This window comes from Notolabrus celidotus, chromosome 6, assembly GCF_009762535.1.
Source record: "Notolabrus celidotus isolate fNotCel1 chromosome 6, fNotCel1.pri, whole genome shotgun sequence".
NCBI classification, from domain to species: domain Eukaryota; kingdom Metazoa; phylum Chordata; class Actinopteri; order Labriformes; family Labridae; genus Notolabrus; species Notolabrus celidotus.
This window is the reverse complement of record NC_048277.1, coordinates 13235351-13257322: the sequence shown is the minus strand read 5'-3', so window position 1 is coordinate 13257322 and position 21972 is coordinate 13235351. Positions and strand designations below refer to the sequence as shown.

At 38.5% G+C, this 21972-nt stretch overlaps 1 protein-coding gene across 1 annotated transcript; it reads left to right on the top strand.

Moving 5' to 3' along the window:
* The first annotated feature begins 10633 nt into the window (after nucleotides 1-10633).
* zgc:101566 (uncharacterized protein LOC449823 homolog) lies at nucleotides 10634-20013 on the top strand. Its single transcript, XM_034685157.1, has 3 exons — nucleotides 10634-10759; nucleotides 12966-13092; nucleotides 14632-20013. The coding sequence occupies exons 1-3, from the start codon at nucleotides 10754-10756 to the stop codon at nucleotides 14910-14912; spliced, it is 414 nt and encodes a 137-aa protein (XP_034541048.1). The 5' UTR covers nucleotides 10634-10753; the 3' UTR covers nucleotides 14913-20013.
* The last annotated feature ends 1959 nt before the right edge of the window (nucleotides 20014-21972 follow it).

The following is a 21972-nucleotide window of genomic DNA, read 5'->3' as shown; positions in this document are numbered from 1 at the left end:
CACATTGGTAGGTGAGGGCCCCGCAGGTTTGGATAGTGGGGGGAAGTCCATGGGGGAGAGCTGGGTCAGAGGGCTGTCCTCCTCGGTCAAGGACCCCCTGGTCAGGAGGTCCCCCATGGTGGAAAGAGAGGAGGACGTCAGCCTCCGCCTGTATCTCACTCTCCCCCACTGGATAGCCTTTTTGAAGGCTGGCTGGCTGAACTGGGGGACGGCCTCCAGCTCCACTGCAACAACCCGGTCGTAGTGATGTTGTACTGTAGTATGGTCATGTTGTGGTGCATCCAGGTGTTGGTGTTCTGTCTGACATTTTCAAAGGTGCTGTTATTGGACGAGGAGGGTTTGATGACTGATGTGAGTCTGTGTACTTGTTTTAACATGCCGGGTAGAAATGAACCTTTACTGAGAGTGTTATTAATAATTTCTGAGTGGTGGATGGCTTGAAGGAGTCTGAAATACTGCTTGGTTGGTAGATGGCGATCTGGTGGTAGGTTATGTGAGGTTGGTGGGTGGGTGCTCGCTCCTGGGGGAAGAGCAGAGGAGCATTGTTTGGTGCTCCTCACCCTCCCCCTTCCAGGAGGAGCAGCAAGCGGTGAGTAACGGTTTGAAAGGGTTATTGCCATATTGCTGTGGAGCTGGAGAAGGTACAAGGGGGAAATCCCAGCCGATCAACACAGCCACAGATGAGTTGTTTTTTTTTAAGTTGTCTGACAACCCCAGAGCATAGGGGAGGAGGCGCCAGAAATAAAACAGGGTAAAATGGTCCAGTTAAAATTAGGATAAAACAATGTGCCTTAAACAAAAAAATAAAACATCAAATGGGTTAAGATAGGTAAAGAAAGGAGAAATAGGAGACGGTCTGTGGATAAAAAGGTTAAGGGGATAAAAGTGATTGATACTAAAACAGTCTCTAAAACTCACAGGTTGGAGGCCTGGTGGTGGCTTGAGGCCTGGTGTTTTCCAACAGGTGGGGAAGGGGTATTTTTGGCCTTCCCCTCCCCAGAGGTTTCCTCACAGTCCTTGAATAAAATCAACAGAAAGCAGTTCAGATAAAAACTTTTCTTGTTGGTGGGGAGTGCCGTCTTCCTGGTGGTGAAGTAATCTTCTGTGTGTACACACGATGTTGACGGCCTCCTCTGTCGTGGTGTGGGAGCTGTTAAAAGCCTGTGTTGTGAGTTAAAAACAGTCACGGTCCTTAAAAATCCACAATTAAAAGGTTTAAAATAAACAAAAAAATGTTTTAAAAAAAGGGAAATAAATAATTAAAAGCATTAGAAGGAATTAAAAGAAGTCCTCAACGTTTCGCCATTCATTCGCTTCTTCAGGAGTGTGAGTCCCAAGCTCCAGTCTGTCACTCGATTTAAAAGAATTGTTTGGGGCTGGTCCCAGGTGAGTGACTCCGTGATTGGACCAGCCCGGTCTGTGACCTCACAGGTGGAGGAAATCACCTTAAAGGGATATGCTGGAGGCTTGGAGGTAGGAGGACTTAAAAGGAAGGAGTGATGGGTGAAAATAAAAGGAGGAGAAAAAGAGGGGAGTTGAAAAAAAGTCATACCGGATATAGGGTTAAAATTTTGTTCCTTCCTATATCATTAAAAAAAAAATCATTAAAAGGTATTAAACTTAATATGCTCTAAAAGAACTAAAAAGAGTACAAAAGTGAAGAGAGGGGGATAGAGGGGGTTTCCTCTGCAAGGTAAAGATAATATAGTAATCTTGAGGAAGGTCATTGATGTTTATGATGCACAATTTATATAAAATAATAGAACAAAAAATTAAAATGCAATAAAATCTACAAGATAAAAGCCCTCAATGAAACAGGCTAAAATAGTGGCTCAGGAAAGCTCTCTGATCCTCTAGCTGGATGTCCTCCTCTAAGGCAGGATAGAGCTACATTTGAAACCAAAATAGAAGTTTAGTTTATGCAGAGAAAATTATCAACAACTCTTTCTTTACTTGTTAAAATGTCTCACTTACTGTAAGAAGCTCATCCAGATTATTGAGAGCCCTCTCACATTCTTCAGGCTCAATGCCAGTGGTCAGCTTGTACTCCATCGGAGTCTTCAGGAACAAAACATACTGTACATGTCAGATACTTTTTCCTTAAAGCTTATTCTTACAAAAAAAACTCTTGTTCAGTTACGGTTGAAATAATGTGACAGTGGACGAGCACAGTACCTTAAGCCACCACTTTGGATAGTCATAGTGCCGGTTCAGCTTGAAGAACTTATTGGTGAAGCTGCCAGCATCAAGGAGGTGGTCGGCTGGCTGGCCGAGGACCTCAACTATGTTTCTCATCTAAGAAAGAACATAAACAATCGAGCTACATCAAGTCTGTGGTTGGGTTTTGAATTATCTGGGATAATATTTCACTATCTGTACATCAAATGACAGTGTAATGAGTGACTTACCTGCTGGTACTCACAGTGTACCCCAAGCAGGTGACGGGAGAGGCAGAGCCCTGAGAGGACACAACCCAGACCCCACATGTCGATCGCCTCTGTGAAGGGGAGACCCAGGATCACTTCAGGTGCTCTGTTTGAAAGAACATCATCACATACATGTGTCATAAAGTTTGAAATAACCTTGGCCTTATTATCCACAGCTGGAACAAAAATCTGTAAAAACTTTGCAGAATGTGTGCCTACCTGTACCCGATAACCTATGTGATCAAACCTGGCCTCACTTCGCTGGTGTGAAGTGACAGACCAAAATCTATTAGCTTGACTCTGAAGGGCTGGTTCTGATGTTATCAGGCTTCAGGTCAGCGTGGATGACACCAATACCTTTGAGAGCATCAAAAGCTGTTAGCAGCTGCAGGAAGAAAGAGGAGGACATGAAGAGGATTACAGAAACTATTCACAAGTGTGCAGGGGTTTACAGGTTCATAGCACATATTATCTGTATCTGTATGAAGTACAATTCTGTTTTACTTCATGATTTTATCAACCTATTAGCCACACATTCTTTACCTGATGTGCGATTGGTCTGATCTCATTGAGCGACAGCAGCTTCCCCTCTGTCCATCAGAAGCTGGCACAGGTTTCTGTCCAGATTCTCAAAAGCCAGACAGGTTAGACCTCTGTGCTCAAAGATTTCAAGGAAATGCACAACATTTGCCTTGACCGGGTCAAGAGCACTGATAGACCGGAGCATTTTGAGCTGTTAAAGAAAAAGAAAACAACAGTACGTTAAATACAGCTGTTTAAAATACATAAAAAAGTCCAAAACATCATTCACTAAAAGACTTTAGGATCTGTACCTCTCTTTTTGAGGCTCTGCTGTCCTCAGATGTTACTATCTTTAGAGCTACGTCCTTTGCTGTGACTATATTCACAGTTTTGAAAACTTGGCCAAAGCTTCCTTTGCCAATGTACTCCAGGACGAGGTAACAACTGTTGCTGCTGAAAATTGCTTCGTGCTGTTGCACCACACAGTCTGAGGCTGAATTCTGAGACATTCTGTCAACTAAAAAGTTTTCCAAGCAAATATACCACAAAGAAGGTCTTCAACTAACTGGGTCAGTGAATAGTTTTGCAGTGGAAGTTTAACTGACCAGTGGTCTTATTTATACCCCTTGGAATTCTACATGTATTGTGTGTCATAATAGGCCCTATCATAACATCAGTTCCATTCCAAACAGCGCCATTCTACAGCTAACATGATGATCACTAATGCTATACCACTTTATGCTGACGACCACTTTCTATCAAACAAAAGGGATGCATATATAAATTAAGAGGTTATTTCAATATTATCACATGACAAACATAACTCAGATTTGGAAGTCGTTAAGACAATTAAGCACAGGTTCAGAAATATAGGTCAAAACAAAGAAATCGTACCGGTACAAGTAATAAACTGTCTTGCAACGTTATGTTTTTAAAAACACAAAGGGCTTTTCTTCTTTTATGGGACTGTTCTAAGTGTTTCTTCTTGAGAGCTGATTTAGTTCAACATCTTCTCCCATCTTATACTGATACACTGTGGGGCTGCGGAATTTGCAGTGTGAGACTCATAAAACCATACCTAAGAGAGTAAATTCAACAGTGTCATTGTATTGCTTCAAGGGCTTTAAAACCTGTACAGGGAATGATATCCTCTATCCTCTGGACCTCAGAGCGGAAACTGATGTCTCACAATCCCCTTAAACATTTAATTGATAAAACAAATGGGAGAAACCTTAGGAGGAGCGACTGAGGAGGGATTGCTCATCCAGGGTGCACAGAAACGTTAATGTCCCACAGCAAAGTGGAAGTTTGGACAAACATTTCAAGAACATTTTAGGCAATTGTTAAATATGTACAAGGACTAATGATCCTGGGGTAAAGTTGGTTCAAGGTGAAACAAAACAGATCAGAGTCACACTTTTTCTGCTAACATGACAAGTCCTACAGTAACCAAATAAAAAATAATCCTCTAAAAAATGATGGTGACTCAGCTGGGGCTGAGCACTGTGAGAGCTAAGCAGCGAAAGGAAAAAACTGGGAACCAGCTCTCTCTCGATGCGAGCCGGCTCTTCTGATTCACTATAAAGCATTGGCTCTCAGAGCCGCAGCTTTCGCTCATGATACATCACTAAGAGGTAGGAGACAGCTTCAAAGTGCTGTTCAGTGAAATTCAGTGTTAATTTTTATTTTTTAAACGATAAAACTGTTATGCATTCAGAAAAATGCAAGATGCATGTATAAAATGTGCCTCACATTTTATTAAAGTGCATAAAAAACAAGAAGACGTCATAGCTCTATCTCTTAACTTTGAGTGTTGTTGAAAACTGAGGACCATGATGTTAACAAAAGAAAAAACTGATGACAGTCATCATTGTATTAAGGCTTGTTTCAAGAAACTCACTTTTAAAAAACAAAAATAAAACAGAAATACCACCCATGTAACAAGCCTTGTAGTGACATTAGTCGGATTAGATGCAGCAGTATGCTTAGCTCATAGTTAAAAGCTCAAACTTGTAATATTAATATTTTAATTCAGTTTAACACAAGTTCATACTACTTTTGACTGTCAACTGATCAACCCATGTGTGAGAAATAAAATATGTTATATATATTTTTTGAATATTTTGTCATGTTTAGGCATCTGCGTATTGTGCACATAACAGAGAGCAATACGTATTGAAATTGTAATTTCCAACTTTGATGAGCAGTATTTCTGTGTATTCCTACATTTAAACAAGCGCTACACACAGTCGGGAGCAGGTGTAGATTTTGTGAGTAGTTACTCACAGATCAGAACTACTAAAAGATTGATGAATACGGAAGTTCGCGGAAATTTCTGCTGCACACGGTTTACACACAAAGTCGTGCTGCTCACGTTTCATGAATGAGACCCAGTGTGATTAACACATAATCCTTGTTAGCTCTCATATTACTATGCAGACGCAAAGCTTTCCCTGTTATGGGATGGTAAATGGACATGTGTTTATACTGCACTTTTCTAGTATTTCCGACCACTCAAAGTGCTTTCACGCTACTCATCAAATTAACTCATTCACACCAGATTCACACACTGATGGCAGAGGATGCAGCTTTAGGGTACCATCAGTATTTCCTTATTCCATTAGTCACCGTATGTCAATGGTTACAATTTGGGGTTCAGTGTCATGCCTGAGGACAATTTGACATGTTAATGCAGGAACTGGGATCACAAGTCTTGTGACTGAGAGATGACTGACTCTACCACTGAGCCACAGCTCAAAGTACAAACATGTTTGATTGGACTCAGAAAAACACTTACTTTCTACCCGGATGAACAAGTACCAGTTTATCTTCATTTAGGAATGCTTTTGTCTTGATAATCTTTGCTGAATGGCGTGAATTACACAGTCTGAGGCTTGTCTTCATCCACATGCTTCTATCTTGACAATCAGCATCCTACGCACATTTAAACAAACGGGGCCCCAGAAAATAATCAAAGTGAGACTTCTCAATAAACAATATGGCTATCCTTCAACCTAAAAGGGACCTGAACCGAATACCTTATCTTGTGTCTCTGCTGATCAGCAGAAATGTACACTCTTTAGATGACATGGCAAGAATGTAAATATTAGACTCTTTGTCCCTAAGTCTGGAGCTTTAAAGATGATGTATGAGGACGAGCAGAAGACAGAGACAGAGTCCAGGGACAATTTTTTTGGGTGAGGAGAAGCTCTTTTTACTGTGAGAAAGATAACCCTGATGTGACACCTGAAACCTTTAATATAGACTAAATAGACTTAAATGAACTGATTTTGTTACTGTCAGATTTTACACTGGAGCCCAGGAAACCTGTGACATTTGTCCTCAAGTATATCAAAAAGTGACCCAAATGCAAAGCTTGAAGTTAATTCTGTGTAGATTTTTCTCTGTGAAGGCGTTCCAGGAAACTGTCCTTTCTTCCAAGATTGTTTACATTGGGAGAACTGAGATCCAGAAACTTTCTGTACAACCTCTTATTCCTGACACTTCAATCCCACAAGCTTATGTAACAAAGCAGCAACATCCGCACTCGGGTGTATTTTTAGACTTTAAGAGTTAAAAAATATACAGAGAATCAAGCAAAGGAAAGCAGGGACCTTGTAGAGCACATGCAGTCAGGCTCCCAGGGGAGACCATGTGTCGGACTCGATGCTGGGAGCAAGATGTAGGGGTCAAAGGTCAGTTCTCACAGGAAACAGAAGGAAGTGGTGTTTGTGTTCACATACTGTAACTCAGCTTTTAACAAATACTGCTGAAAGTGTGGGGACACCAGTCAAATAAGGTTTGAACTCATCCGAATTTCACAGGTACATTTTTTTACCTCACCAGCGGCCTCAAAGGATGGAGCTTCAAAAACCAACAGACTGTTTGACCAGAGAGGTTTATGAGTGACTCAGAATCAAATACTGTGTACTCAATAAGGAAGCGTTGATACAGACTGAAGGAAATTAGCCAGGGAAAGGAGTAGAGGCCACACATGGTCCAAATAGCTGACTCATTCATTCAACTTTCATGTTCTCTTAGGGGAAACAATAAAGGGTACAGATGTAATTTACAACTCAGCCAGGTAAAATGTGATTATTGATTATTATCAGGGCATCGAGGAACACTAGAGAAGCGAGATAAAACTAATAATGAAAATTTAGAATCATAAAGTTAAAATGAGTCAGCCCCAAGGATTGAAAAAAAAAAAAAGAAATGTAAAGCTAATGGATTGCCCAAACGAGAGTAGCTGGATGTGAAATGAGATGACAATAAATATTTGAAAGATAAAAGGAGGTATTAAAGGACACATTCAACAATTAACCATGTTGCTGAAGTGCAATGTTAAATCTTTAGTACTTTTGTACTTTTTTCTCTCACTGTTTTTTAATTTCATAATGATACAACCTATAGTCTGCATGATATGTTTACCTCATCAAAATACACTGTGGCAGCTGTTGAAGGGGAAGACTGAGCAGAAATAACAGACTCTACAGCCATTACTGAGTCAGTCAGATAAGGTTTAGCATTTGTTGCTTAGAATATGACTGATAAGCCAATCAGAACACTGCAGGTGGAAGAACACGTCACAACTTAAAATAGTTGAAACACGAATGGGTTTCCTAGCAGCAAGGTAAAGCACTAAAAAATGTCCTAATAAAGCATACATTTATATCCAGATTAGAGTTTGGGATGGAGTTTCTTAAAATTAGCTCAATTTTGTGGTGGAGATGACCTTGTCTGCAGCGGTTGATAGCCCAGCTTCCATTCCATTTCCCCAGCTGGTTTCTTAGAAGAGGCCGAGCTGACCGCCATCCCTTGTGTGTAGTAAACTTCCTATTGACAAGTTCCTCAAATAATCCCACATGGAAGAAAAGAAAAAAGAATTATCCCTTTAATATATTATTTTCCACTTCTTTGTTGTGTAATTTATTTGTTTTGATCTTTATATGTTTTGGTTTATGTTCCCCACGGTGTTATTGTGTCTTTGCCAGATCACACTTGAGACAGTTCCTTAATCTCAATGAAAACATCCCTTCTTGATAAAAAAATGTGAAAGGAAAAACAAATTATGAATAGATGCTGTTTCATTTTATGTGAATGCTGAGGTCAAAACAGGGGTTAAATGCTTTTTTCTGGGGTGCAGTGACCATGACAGTGCATCTTATAACTAGTGCCATGAAGACTAGTTGAACTTGAAACAACACCTCTGTGCAAAAACAGGTGGCCACTGGAGCTCTGCTGGCCACTCCAAACTCCAGAGATATACTTAAGTAAAATGAAGTAGTTAGATTGCTTAACAGTGTCTGCATCCACTGCAACGTGTGAAAAAACATTTAGAGAATGGAGGACATTTTCATTATCAGTTGTTTGTTGTGTTTACTGTGTTTATGTGAAGGAGATGTGTTGTCAAATCCACCCAATGGCTGAGGTTTATTACGTGTCGTTTTATTTCTATAGTGGTTATGTATTACAGTGTCTTCCAGTGCAATTCTGCCTCCTTTAATTAAAGTTTTCATCTCACTTAACTGCTTTCTTATACTGTCACTGTTTTAGAAATGTAATCAGTGTTGATTCTGGTCAAACTGGACAAGCTGCAAAAGTGTTAGTGCTTGTCACTGTTGTACCCTTTAAGCAACCAAAAGCTATACCTGATAAATCAACTTACTTTACCTTCATTGTGAACACAGATTTTTTTAAACTGTGTTTGGTGTGTGAGGGGGCACCAATTTGTAGCGGTGCAAGATATGTATCATTATTTGAGTACAGTATGGGCATAACAAATTCACAAACCAAGATATGTGAGTCATTACTGATGATATGTGTTTGTCAAACAAAGCAGTACGAATTTGAGACTATGTTTATGCATGATTTTATTCTTTTTATCACTTTCAGAAGGGAAAATATAACAGAAAATGTTTATTTTCCTCTGAGATTTGTATCTGGTATAATGTCTTGTGTGTTGTTCGACAATCTCCCAGTTTCCCAGTTCAGTTTCCTTAAAAATCCCAGATTATTAATGCCTATGAGTCTTGAGATTTTTGTGGCTTTGCACAAAAACTTGTTTCAGTTTCAAAACATTCCAATGCAACCACCATATTTTTACACACACTGGACAAATCTGAGTAAACACTCACACAAAATAAGGATGGAAAAATGACATCAAGAAAATTTGCTACAAATCTGTGCCTTTTTCCCAAGCTTCTTAGGCTGAGCTATCTGCGCATGTATGAATTATCCAACTCCCCATCATATCCTAACATTGAGTCAAAATGAGTAACAGTAGTCCAGTAATACAGATGTTAGATTGCTGCCCCCACACTAAGGACAGTTCAACCGTTATTTCATGCCTATTATCAAATTCGCTCAAAACATATTTACATTTCTGAAATGAATACCTTCATGTACACCATACTATGGGTCATGCTGGCTCTGCTGAATTCCTCAGCCGCAAACTTGCATAATAATCACTACTGCATCCAGCAAGATTTAAATGATACATGACATACCTGGAATAAACTAAATACAAAAGCTTGATCATCCTTTGTCATCCACAGTGACCTGTGAGTGACCTGTGAGTGACCAGCAGGGCTCCATCAGAAGATCTCAATGCTTAAAGGGCACCCACCAGTTCAATGATTCATACATTTGTAAAGGAGCACAGCTTTGAACATTTCATCAGATTACACTGATTTAGTTTCCAACAGTTCATCAGATGCACAGTGACTTTGTAGTTCCAGTAATTGCTTATTGGGAAAGGAAAGGCATAACGTGTTACACATAACAATTACATTTAAAAGTGTAGCAACATATGCTTATTGAAGTAATTGTAACACAAACATAAACATCTTAGCATTTATTATATCATTTTATCACAATAAATTAAATGGACAGATACAAGTGTATCAACACAGATAGAACAAACAAAGACAAGGCAATTACACAATCAGCTTGTTAAATATGTTTTTTAAGTTTTCAGTGGCAGGATATTTCAAGACACAGTATATAGGTTTACTTTGTATAATTATCTTTATTTAAACTCGAAATCATTGAGAGCAAGCCCTCATTTACAATGACAACGAGCATATTAAAGAAACATTAAAATACATGACAAGCAAATAAAGGATATAACCCTAAAATAATGATGATGAATTAAAAACAGACAACAATTAAAAGAAATGTTACAACCATTGAAAAATAATGTTACACAAAGTCAGTTAAAAGAGGTACAATCAGAAAAAAATGTTAAATTAATGATTTAAAATGATTAAAAGAAACCAGTGCATTCAATTTTTAAAGTGCTTTGTAGTGAGTTCCATGCAGAAAAGCAGATCTACCAAGCTCAGAATTAAAAACTCAAATGTTGATAAAAGGCGTACAAATTAATAGATTTGATAGTAATTAAAGTTTCAATAAAATACAGAGTCTGGAACAAAGAGGCAGCAGTGTTTATGATGAGTAACCTCTTATTATATTGCTAAAGCAGTTGCATTGTTGTATAAGAATCAGAGCAGGAGTTGTAAACTGTCCCGGACAGCAGCTTTACCAGTATCTAATTCTCTAAAAATCAAATAATATTTATCTAATAACATGGTATCAGAAATAAAAAACACCACAGTGACTCGTCCCTTCAGTATGTCTCTGCTGACAGTGTGCGGTCGCGCGCTGCCATTACAGCCCGAGGCATACAGTAAACAACGTGACGTCACTTCCGCTTTCAGGTTGACAGCAAAACAACAAAAGCAGGAGCGATAAAAAAAAAAAACATCTTCACATCTAGAAGGATTTCAGAAAGCCGTAACTAAATGAAGGTACAGGAGTCCATTGTTCTGCAATAGCGTTATTTATAGTTATCGTTCTGCGTGTGAATGTATTAGTGTTTATGCGAGTGCGTATGTCTGTGTTTGTGCGAGCTACCGTTATCTCTAAATGTATAGATGCACAATCCCCCCTGTTGTAACAGCACTGGAACATACGGTTCTGTCACGCATTTATATAACTAATGATATAACTTAGATTAACCGCGGGTGTACTGATTTACCTTCATTCAAAATGATGGCTAACATCGACAGTGATGTCACATGAATGAATTTCTTGTGACGATAAAATAAACAGCGACGAGATGATGAAACATTTGGCTTTGTATAAATCATTTCTTCTGCTTAATAATCATATTTCAAATGCAAAATGCGTATTATTTACACCACTGCATTTCATAGCCTTTCATGCTTATTTTGCAAAAAAGTAGGCCTATGTGCACAAGTTGTTGACAACTGAGAGAGGAGATACTTTTTGCTGGACGTTTGTTCTGTCTATTATGTAGTTATTGATGTCTTTCTTGGGCATATTTAATGAATACTTATAATAAATAATAATAATAAAAAGAAAAACAGAACACTTCGGCAACCAACAGTAAATAATAATAATTTTCAAAAGCAGAGTTGAGCTGATATATTACTGTATTCATTGGTATGGATTCAGCTAAAAATATGTGGTATCATCAAGTACCCAAGTCTGTGCATACATCAAATATAGTGTTGGGTACTTATTATAATTCCTATGTGTTGATCCAAAGCAGTTACCTACACAGCAAAATGTACAGTATATCAAACAGTTAAGGCACTGCATGTACTGGCTTTCACAGTAAATGTCATGCACATTGAGGTTCTATCAGAGAACTGAGTGAAGCAGTTTCATGTTAAACATCAGCATTTTGTAAAAGCTGGCTGTTTTTGGCTTATTTTATGTACAATGCTTCCAATGTTCATAGTTAATACGATTAGGTCTTCTCATTTAACAAACAGTTCAAGAGATCAGCAAAAACATCTGATTGAAGTATCTTAGTCATAGACTGCCAAAAACATGGATGGTAATACCAGTGATGTTAACCACTGGTTTCTGAATAGGGGTGTTGTCACCATATTGGAAATGCTGGCACCATCACAATTTTGGAAATATTTGTAAATTTACTTATTTAGTTGTGTATATACGTTGTGTATATATGTTGTAAGATTTGCTTATGTTTACTTCTTTAATTTTAATTGCTAATAACTTTTTAATAATTGCTATTTTATAGGCTCTTGTTTGCTTTATACTCTTTTGCACTGTCTACTTTGCTGCTGTAACATTTAAATTTCCCCGTTGTGGGACGAATAAAGGATATCTTATCTTATCTTAATTTGGCTAACCTTTAATCCAGCAATGAGGCCTAAATAGATGCGGTTAAAAGGCTAGAACACTTCATCATGTTTAATTGTACTGTTTAAAAAAAATGATTTAGCCATGCCGCAGTGATTGAAATATGTTACTCCTACAGAGAGTTGATGGTACAAAGCTGATTAGTGTCACTAATCTACAAAAATGTACTTGGGAGGGAAAAAAGAATGGGATTACCCCTAAAAATAACCCATATGAATGATTTCAAAATAAAATTAAACTTATAAGCAATGATAAATCAAAATATGTATGGCTGTCATGTTTGTACGTAAAGCAGACCTGTCAACAAAAGTAATGGTGTAGTTTTATAAAACCATATTTATTAGATTCTTGAAACATTAAGTAATACAGATAATTTAAGTAATGTCGTGGCTTGTGTGAAATCTTTGTTGGTTTAATGAATATTCTGTATGTGAACTGTGAGAATATTTTGAAGATTGATGAATTTGGTAGATTTATGGGGAACAATATAGCAGCAGCGCTCATCTTTAAATGTATAAAGTATCATTATGAAATACTAATGTTAAAGCTCCAGTGAGCAGTTTTTAGCTGGGAAAGAAGCAGACTGAAATTCACATTTATGGTGATGTATAGCATAAAAAAGCAAACACACCACCCTCTCAGTCTTACTTAGTAATCCCACACCATACTATGGATTGACAGCCTCTTTGTACCAGCTGTCATTTCCATACCATGTTAATGCAGCCTAGAAATAAGTGACAATTAATTTCTAATTCAACCAGCAGCTCTGTTTTTCGCTGTATTTGACCTCTGTGATATTGACGGGTTTTTTTCTTTCAGGTGATGACGTCACAGCAGGAAGCGGAGGAGATAAACTCACCTTCTGCTGACTGCAACAACCATCACTTGTGTGAAGACAGAGAAGAGGAGGAGGTTTCCCCTGACATCCAAGAGGAACAGTCTAATGGTGAGGGACCATTATGAGGACAGTTTTCAAAAATAGAGATCTGCAAGAGTCCAACTCATTTTTGGTTTCCTTGATCAAATCTTTTGCCAAGTTATCACCATAAAGTGATGGTCTCAGGTATTTGTCATTGCCAGGAGTGAGGGAATGTGTTTTTAGAGAAAGACAGAGACTTTGAAATTTAAGAATTGTAAAATTACATGTACTACTGCTTCTTCACACTGCAGCCTGTGTTGATGATCTCTTTATGCTCTGACAAGTCAGCAGCGTTCTGTATCAGGTCTAATTTTCCTCAGGTCTAGTGGGTAGGTCTAGTAGTCTTCTTTTATGAAAATTGATGTATGTATGTGGGTTTTTTAGGTTTTCCACATGTCTGATTGTGTGAAAACCACCTCCAGGAACTTTGTCCTCATATCATATGAGAGCAGTTTCACTTAACCCTCTGTGAGCTAAAAATATGCTCTGCATGTAATGGGATTGGTGTCTGAAGTGTGACAATGTTGCAGTAAAAGCTGTGAACGGATCCTGCCATACCTCCCTTTCAACTTGGTTGAAAGTGGACTGAATGTAAATAATGGACTTTAGAGGTTTAAAAGGCGTCACATGGTTATTCCAGTGACTGTAGATCTGGAGTGGTCATTTCAGTTGTTACAGCACACATTAGTTTGTGGACTACCATTGTGAAGATTTTGGTTATAGTCATTTTTGCCTTTTATTTTAGGCAGAATTGATCCTATTTGAAGTGAGGAGTGCAAAGTTACTTGTAAAGTTAGTCTTAATTATGTAGCTAACAACAGTTTCACAGAGTGAGTCTCTTTTTATGATGGTGGCTGACCAGAGTTGTTTATCTAGGGAGAATAACTAAAAGAGTGATGTTGCTGCTGACGGGAATTAGCAAAATGATTAAAGCACTGGTCTCCTTTCCTGAGGGAAAAAGCCAACAACAGTCCTCATTCTTGCCCCGCCTCTTTGCATCATACTTGCTCGACAGCAGTTTTGTTGAGTTCAACATTTCCAATATTCTTCACAACAGCGCTTCAGAAACAGATAAGTGACGTCACTGATCCTAAATCCATTATTTATACAGTCTATGGGAGAGACATACAGTATGTAAAGGCACCAAAGCAGTCAAAGTGAACAAGAAGTGTTTTTTTGGATTGCCCCAAGTGGTTACACTCCAAAAACTCGTCCTAGCTGAAGGTTTGTATGCCACTGAAGTCATACTTCTTTCTGCCTGCTGTGTGTCTCTCTGTTCTGCCCTCAGTCACAGCCAGTGTCTGTGCCCCTAGAGGAAGGCCAAGGAACTGCATTTTTTTTTCTTTTGCTTTGGCATTATTTCTTAGTCCCCATGGTTCATGCTGGACTTGCCCTGAACCCCCTCATTGTACACAGGTTTAAGCAAAAAGTCTGTCTTTTTTTCTGGGACTATGCTTGATAATGTTTGAAATTCAATTCTGTGTGGGCCTCTCTTTCCTTGACACCCCATGTCTATCTGACTCTCTGCTCCTCTTTCATCACAGTTTTTTTCTCTCCATCTCTCAGACACAGATAAGGATCACCCCATCTCAGAAGGAGGAGTCATGTGGCGAGTGGGCGGTGGCTTATTCAGCATGACACGAAACGTTGTTGGAGCGACCCTGGGGGGCGTTGCGTGGGTCGGCACAAAAAGTTTTGAGCTCACCAAGACAGCTGTTACCAGTATGCCGGCAGCCAGTGCAGGATTGGTCAAAGGAAGTGTCTCCATGGTTACAGGAGGTGTTGGAGCTGTGGGATCTGCGGTGGCGAGTAAAGTCACACCAAGGAAGAAGGACAAAGCTGACTGATGGACAGCAGGCTTGTGTGTGTATGCGTGTGTGTATATGTGTGTGTGTGTGTGTGTGTGTGTGTGTGTGTGTATGTTTGTGTGTGTGTGTTGCAAACAAGAGCAAAATATCTTGAGAGCTGAGAATGGATCTCATCGCATTTTTCCAGATTAAAGCAGTCTCTTCACTCATACATCAACAAAGACACAAAAGCAGCTGGATGTCCGCCACCCATGGAAAATCTGATCCACAAGGATGCACGGCTGTCAGTGATGCAGAGGTACAACAAGAGGGCAGCGATGGCGAGTTGGGGAACAAAAACCTTTATGTTAGTGTTAACTGTGCATGGGAACAACATGCTTGTGTGCACAAAATGAAACTATTGCTGGTCAATTCTCCAGTCAAAAGTGAATATTCAAATTCCATTATGTGCTCTGGCTCAAATATTCTAGAGTGTATTGAACACTAGAGATAGCAGAATACTATTTTATCAGCATGTCTCTAATGTATTTTGAGAATCTTTAGTAGCAAACGTTAAAAAGATGGACAGGTTACAGCAATTGGTATTGAATAGATTTGTTTCGGGGGAAGATATTTTAATGAGAAACTGTGTCAGCAATGCAATGATAAGGTTTTCTGATGAAGAGGACAGTAGGACTATTATAGTTAATAATACCCCTTCAAGAAACCAACATGTGTGCATTATTCAGAGAGTATTATTGCTATTTTATGCACACTTACCCTTTCTGAGTGACACCATTGACTGTATATTAATATGGACCCTCTATTTATTCCCATTGTGCCATGGGAAGCCAATACTGCCTCAGTGGCGCTGACATATTACTCTGGTGGAGCCATGGCATGTTCTGAATTGATCTAACTGGTAAAGCTGTGGGACAGACATAACACCCCTTCCACCAACCAAAACACACATTTACTTTAGCTCATCAAAGACCTCTCTGGTTGGTACATCCCACAGAAGAGCAGATTCTTTAATTTGATTCAGAGCGGTGTTTGCTACTTTTTGTCTCAGTGTTCCTGCACTGGTAAAAAAAAGCTTAACTCCAGGACGGCAGAAAAATGAACACCTGCACTTGAATCATCATAAGAACTAAGTGCAATGACAGAAACTATTGTATGTTTGAGGAACATGTATATGACATACATTTTCATTTTCTATTTTGATCCATGTCCCATCTGTTATAATAGAGTAGGCGGGCTTTTAGACTGCTATACTACAGCCAGTCACCAGAGGGAGCTTGAAATGTTATGGTTTCACCTGGGATAACTGTTGTTCTGTCCATGTTATTATAAAGTCTATGTGTGACACAATGAGTTGGCTTCAAACGAACTGTTGAAAATAGAAGAGTTGAGGTTGCAGCAAACCAGCGACTCTCTTGCTGTATAAGCAAAATTTTATGTATTTGTTAATGCAGTCTGGTGGCTTGAAGGAGAGAAGTGTAAAAGAAAACCTCTCAAACAACATAAACTGTAGCTCTGTAGGGATCTTTTTTGTAATGTCAGAAATTTTTCAAAAAATCTGCCTCCGTCTATAAACTACCTAAGCTATTTGAAAAGTGGTAGCACCAGTTATTAATTTAATTAAGAGATATCCAGCGTTGATATTGCGCTTTAGGCAAAAACAGCCAAAGCAAAAGCTCAGATAAAAAATGAATGCTATGTATAACAACATCACCCCCTTTCCCCTTGTCCATGTGCTCATCAGCAATCATTCCTGAAAGGATCAGCCACAGCACGTTTGACTCATGTGTTAGTAAAAGACATTCATCACTTATCATTGTAACACTGCTGAACTGCAGGCTTCAGCTGATCTCTGGTGTTACAGTGGCTGTAATTATTTGAACCAAATGAAAGACAACTTGAAGTGGTGAGGAAAGAGAGGTGAGATGAGTCGTAGCAAAACTTTTTGTATGCAGGGGGCTCTTGAGTTGGGTAGTCAGATGAACAGGCTGAAATAGAGGACAGAGCCCCAGAATCTCAAGTGAGATATGACTTGTAGCAGAAAGTTTGTATCAGCAATAAATAGTGCAACGGTTTCATTTGTAAATTCTGAATCTTATGTTTACATTGATAAGATAAAATGTGAAATATCTGCTAAACTTCAATAAATGCACAAGCAGACTTTAAGTTTAGGTCAACTTATATACAAATGTACATTTCATAAAGTCATCACTTAAGCTTGTATATATGGTGCAGGCTGAAAAGCAGTGGATGCAGCCTTAGTGACATCATTGTGATGTGCCATTTTGCTGATTTCATCAATGCACTCCTGAAATGTTGTAGCCAGAAGTGGTCACTTGGTGTTGCCAATGGTTAATGACTTGGACTGGCTAGGACTAACTTTTCCTTGTGTTGCCATTGTTTAAAGTCTGACTGGCAACTTGAGAACTGAGAATGCAGTTAGTGTTGAAGAAAAACATCTATGAGGGAATCATGTGTCCACTTGTATGCAAATACTAGTCTAAAGGTGTTACAGCTAGGGTTGGTAGCCACGGAAAACTAGCATGAATTTGAATGTAGCATTTCCTCAGGACTCCGTCTAACACTTGTGGCACATGAGTTTCCCCCACAGGGGATTAATAAAGTTCTTTAATCGAATCTATTCAGGAGGAATACGGCAGGACAGGATTTGATTGGTTTCATAATTTGGCTCCTGATGGCAGGGATTGGTTATTGTTTTCCCAGGTTTATTCCGGCTGTAGATAGCAGCTTTTTTTCGCTCTTTTTTAAGAACACATTATGTATTGATTGCCATCGGGACATAAAGATCATTTCACCAGTATAACAAAAAGTGGATCTAAAATTGACTACCAACCACAACTTTAAGTAAAGCTAAACTGCGGTTAGATGACTACTGATGGGTTCAGGGGTTGTATCACAGTGGGATTATAGTTACGGCCTGCTAACACTTGAGTGGACAATAATACTCATTCAAACAAACAGAACACTCCTCATACCAAACACCGGTTCCATGCCTTCACATTCTGCATCTTTATGCAGAATCTGTATATAGAGAGTAATCTTACCCTGAAGCATACATTGCTCTACATTCTATGTTCCCTCTGAATGAGATCGAAATTTACAAATTGATCGTCATGCTGTAAGACTTTCATCTAGTGCTTGAGACCATAAACTGACGAGGAAAAATGACTTTGGTAATAAACCAAGTCAGGAGTGGGAGTGTTTGGAATTGGTTTTTACTCAGTCTTTTTTGTGCCAAAAGTTGAATAGCCCTCTGCTGGCCATTAGACAGAATATAGCTCTGAGGCACTTAAGCATTTACCCCACGTTTAAAACCAAGATGTTACATCAGCTTCTCATACAATCAATAGTACATGCATGTGTGCAAGTGAACATACACATCAAGCAGTGCATGTTTCTTGTACAACAAAAAATGTTTAAACACTGGTAAGCACTGCATACTGCAGCAGGTTCATAACAGTTTCTCTTGTATGTACTATTTTCTTTATTTTGTTTTTAAGTAGCACAATCACATTTTAAATCATTATTCCTACTTATTTATGACATGTATCTATGAGCAGTATGATCCACTGTATACCACTAAACAAAGAAGGGTGACTCTGAAACATGTTTTATTTTTTCTGTGCTCACTCGCAGGTTAACAACTTTTACATTCACAGACTTAGATTTACAGCTGTTGATCAGACATTAAGTTATTGTTAGCTTGATTTGGTTGTCAACAATGACATGTTTACTTACACTGGGAGCATCTGTTTCAAGGCTGTGTACACTGTGTAAAATATAAGTGCAATATTAAAATTTGAAAATGTAACAGGCAAGTATTGGCCTGAACACAGCTTTTCACTGTCTGTACTTGACTTTGACTCTTAATATGTTTCTTTGGAGTTATGGAACAAACCAGAGCTTTACACTGAATCTAGATTCCTCTGTTGATAAAGTTTCCCTCATAATTGAAAACCAGAATGTAAAAGCTGTCTCCAGAAAATACCAGTCTGTAAGGCAAGTGTTACTTCTGCAGCAAAAAGGTGACTCCATATTGAGCTGATCTCTAAAAGCTGGTCACAAGCACTTCATTGAGATGCACTTTGTCTGTGGGTAGTTTGTTAAGAAAACCACAGAGTCCTGATTATCTCAAAGTTATCAAAGCTGTATGTTCAGGATTTAGTTTTAGATTCCAACATCTGTTGTTAACAAAATACCTGATGTGTCTTTCATTAATAAAAGGGTATTATGCTCATTTCCAGGGTTTATATGTTCCTCTGTAGCAGCTTAACATGAAAGGGTATTATGCTCATTTCCAGGGTTTATATGTTCCTCTGTAGCAGCTTAACATGATTTACAACTGAGAAAACTTCATTTATCTAAGGCTGGTGTCCTTGAAAACCCAAATTTTCTGTCTGAAAAGCTTATTTTCAGCAACTGTCTCTTTAAGGCCTCCCCTTACAAGTCCACTTTCTTTTAATTGTCAGCCCTGTTGCTCACTGTTGCTACAAAGTTATTGTCATTGAGTTAACATGTGTTTCTCTATTTAAATGATAATATAGCCACCTGTTTTGGATCTGAATGTGACCCTGAACATTTAGAAAGGTAACAACGACAGACAACAACAAGGAGATACCCAGCAATAAAGAACAGAGCAGGACATTTCTGTTTGGTGGGAACAACATTTGTTATGCTCTTTTAAGGAGATTCACCAATCACTTATGTTACAAATAGAGCCATCTCATGTCCCTGGCTTAAATCTCCTGTGACTTCATGAACAAGCTGTTCAGAGCAGTCTGCAGTCTCATCCTTGGATTAAATGCTGGCCTCACAGTGTGAAACTTTGCCCACGTTTCATACTGACATTCAAAATGTATCTTTATATTTGTTAGTAAAATATGAAAAAGCATAATGCTATCTCTTCAAACCCAAGGTGGAAAGGCATAAAACTGCTGCAGAATTGTCTGTTACATGAGGAGAAACTGTTTATAATATCATTAATGTAGGTGACTATCCTGTCCCTTATAATGTGATAGATTGAAGACCAAACTCTGTTTGCATTTGTGTGTATTTTGTAAATGGGCTGTTTGAGTGAACAACATTTTTTATGAGAAAATAAAACTGTTCTACATTTGCACCAAGCCTCAGCATTGTTTTTTTCATTTCTCCCTCTATCACTTTGGTTCTTTTAAAAAGTTAAAAACCTAAATACTTCATGATATAAAAAGATAAAAAAGGGGTGTTTGATCAAGTCAAATTTATTCATATTACTTATCAAAAAATCAAAAATAATTTGGTTAAAGTGGCTTTACAATCTGTTTAGCAAATAACATCCTCCATATCTTGCTTTGGGGGAGGAATAATTCCATGAAACAGCTACAACAAAGGCAGAGTCCCTCTTTCTGCATCATAAGGACCCAAACATTTATAGTAGTTTGTTTAATAGTAGCAAAATAGTAAATGAGAAAGACCCATACCATCTTGTAGCTTTTACTTAAATAAACTGAATTGAGACAATCGCAATCACTTTGGTCTGAATGTTTACACTGGTTTTCATTCAACACCTGCATTTATGACTGACATTTAAAGCATTGTTAAAGCAACCCCTCAGTCTGCTGTGGTGATTTTACACTGCTGGTATCTAAGAGAAAAAATATCAAAACATTCAAAGCTTTGGCGAGCCAGGGGAAATAAAACCTGACAAAACAAATGTACGAAAAAATGAACGGATGTGGACTGAGTCATGGTTCAGATTATCTACTCTCTCCTTTGTAATAAAATAGGTTTCTTAAAAGTCATGTGAGTCCAGAACAGGCCCCAACATCTGAATTGAAACCTTCCTACAACAGTTTAGCATGAATTATGCAGCAAACATTCACAAACAAACCCATTAATCTTCTTCTGTTCATTCATATTATTTAACTAAGATAGAGATAGCATTTCTACTCCCATTATACACATGTTGATTGATAGGTGGTTTCTTTTGCTCTTTTTTTCCCCTTAAATTAACTAACGTTTTTGTTCATTCTGTTGTTTCTTTGAACTGTGAACCAGGGGCGGAGCTAAACTCTCAGCGCAAAGGGGTGGAGCATCCTCAAGGGGCCCTTCTGATAGTCAAATTCCCAACTGTAAAACAGCTGATATATTTTCTCCCCTACTTATCAATAAAAAAGACAAATTCTCACTTATTGATCCAAGACAGCCCATAAAAGGCAACAGGTTGCTTGTCGAGTTCAAATGTTTCAGCTGCACCGAGGACAGCACACAGCACTCTACTGCATTGATTAATGAGGGGTTCAGCACTGATGCTGATGGACAGCGACAGGCAGGTGCATTGTCCAGTACTGTCTTTCTCAGGAATAACATAAACATAACATAGACACAGCGGTCTACAACACAGTAAAGTGTATTTAAACATAAAATAGACATAGATAGGTGCCGAGATCCGTAAAACACATCAGTTAAACATCAACGTTAGGATCCATGGCTGACACAATGAAAACAATGTCTCAAAAATAGTTTGATTCACCTGAATCAATTTTTCCTTCATGACACTATGTATATAATTGACAGTATTGAGTAGCTACGGATCGTATTGAGGTGTTCAAAACATTAACACTCTGAATATCAACATGCGGAGCAGGCTCATAACATCCACGGACCCACAGTCCTGACAGTGAAGGCTCAGACTGAACAGAAATACATTTAGACTCACTGTGTCCAGTTTTCTGTCTACTCGTTTTTATATAGAAAAATAAGCATGTGTACGTGGTCATGTGTCAGCCGGAAGTGCAACCGGGTCATAATCAGTCCGGCAGCGTAGGAAAAAAAGCACTCGTAGGACCTGTCACTCAGCCGTAGCCCCCAGCTGAGCGTCTCCGCTGTGCGCAACACCTGTAGTCAGCTGATTCACATCAAAACATGCTTTCAAAATAAAACACCTCCCTGATGGCAGAACTAAATATAAGATCACATGATGTTTGTACCACGTGATATAAAATCCAAACAAAAAATGTGTATGAGTAAGTTCTTAACAATTAATCAATACTCGATTAATTGTTAACATCCCTAATAGACACCTGACCACTGGTTACAG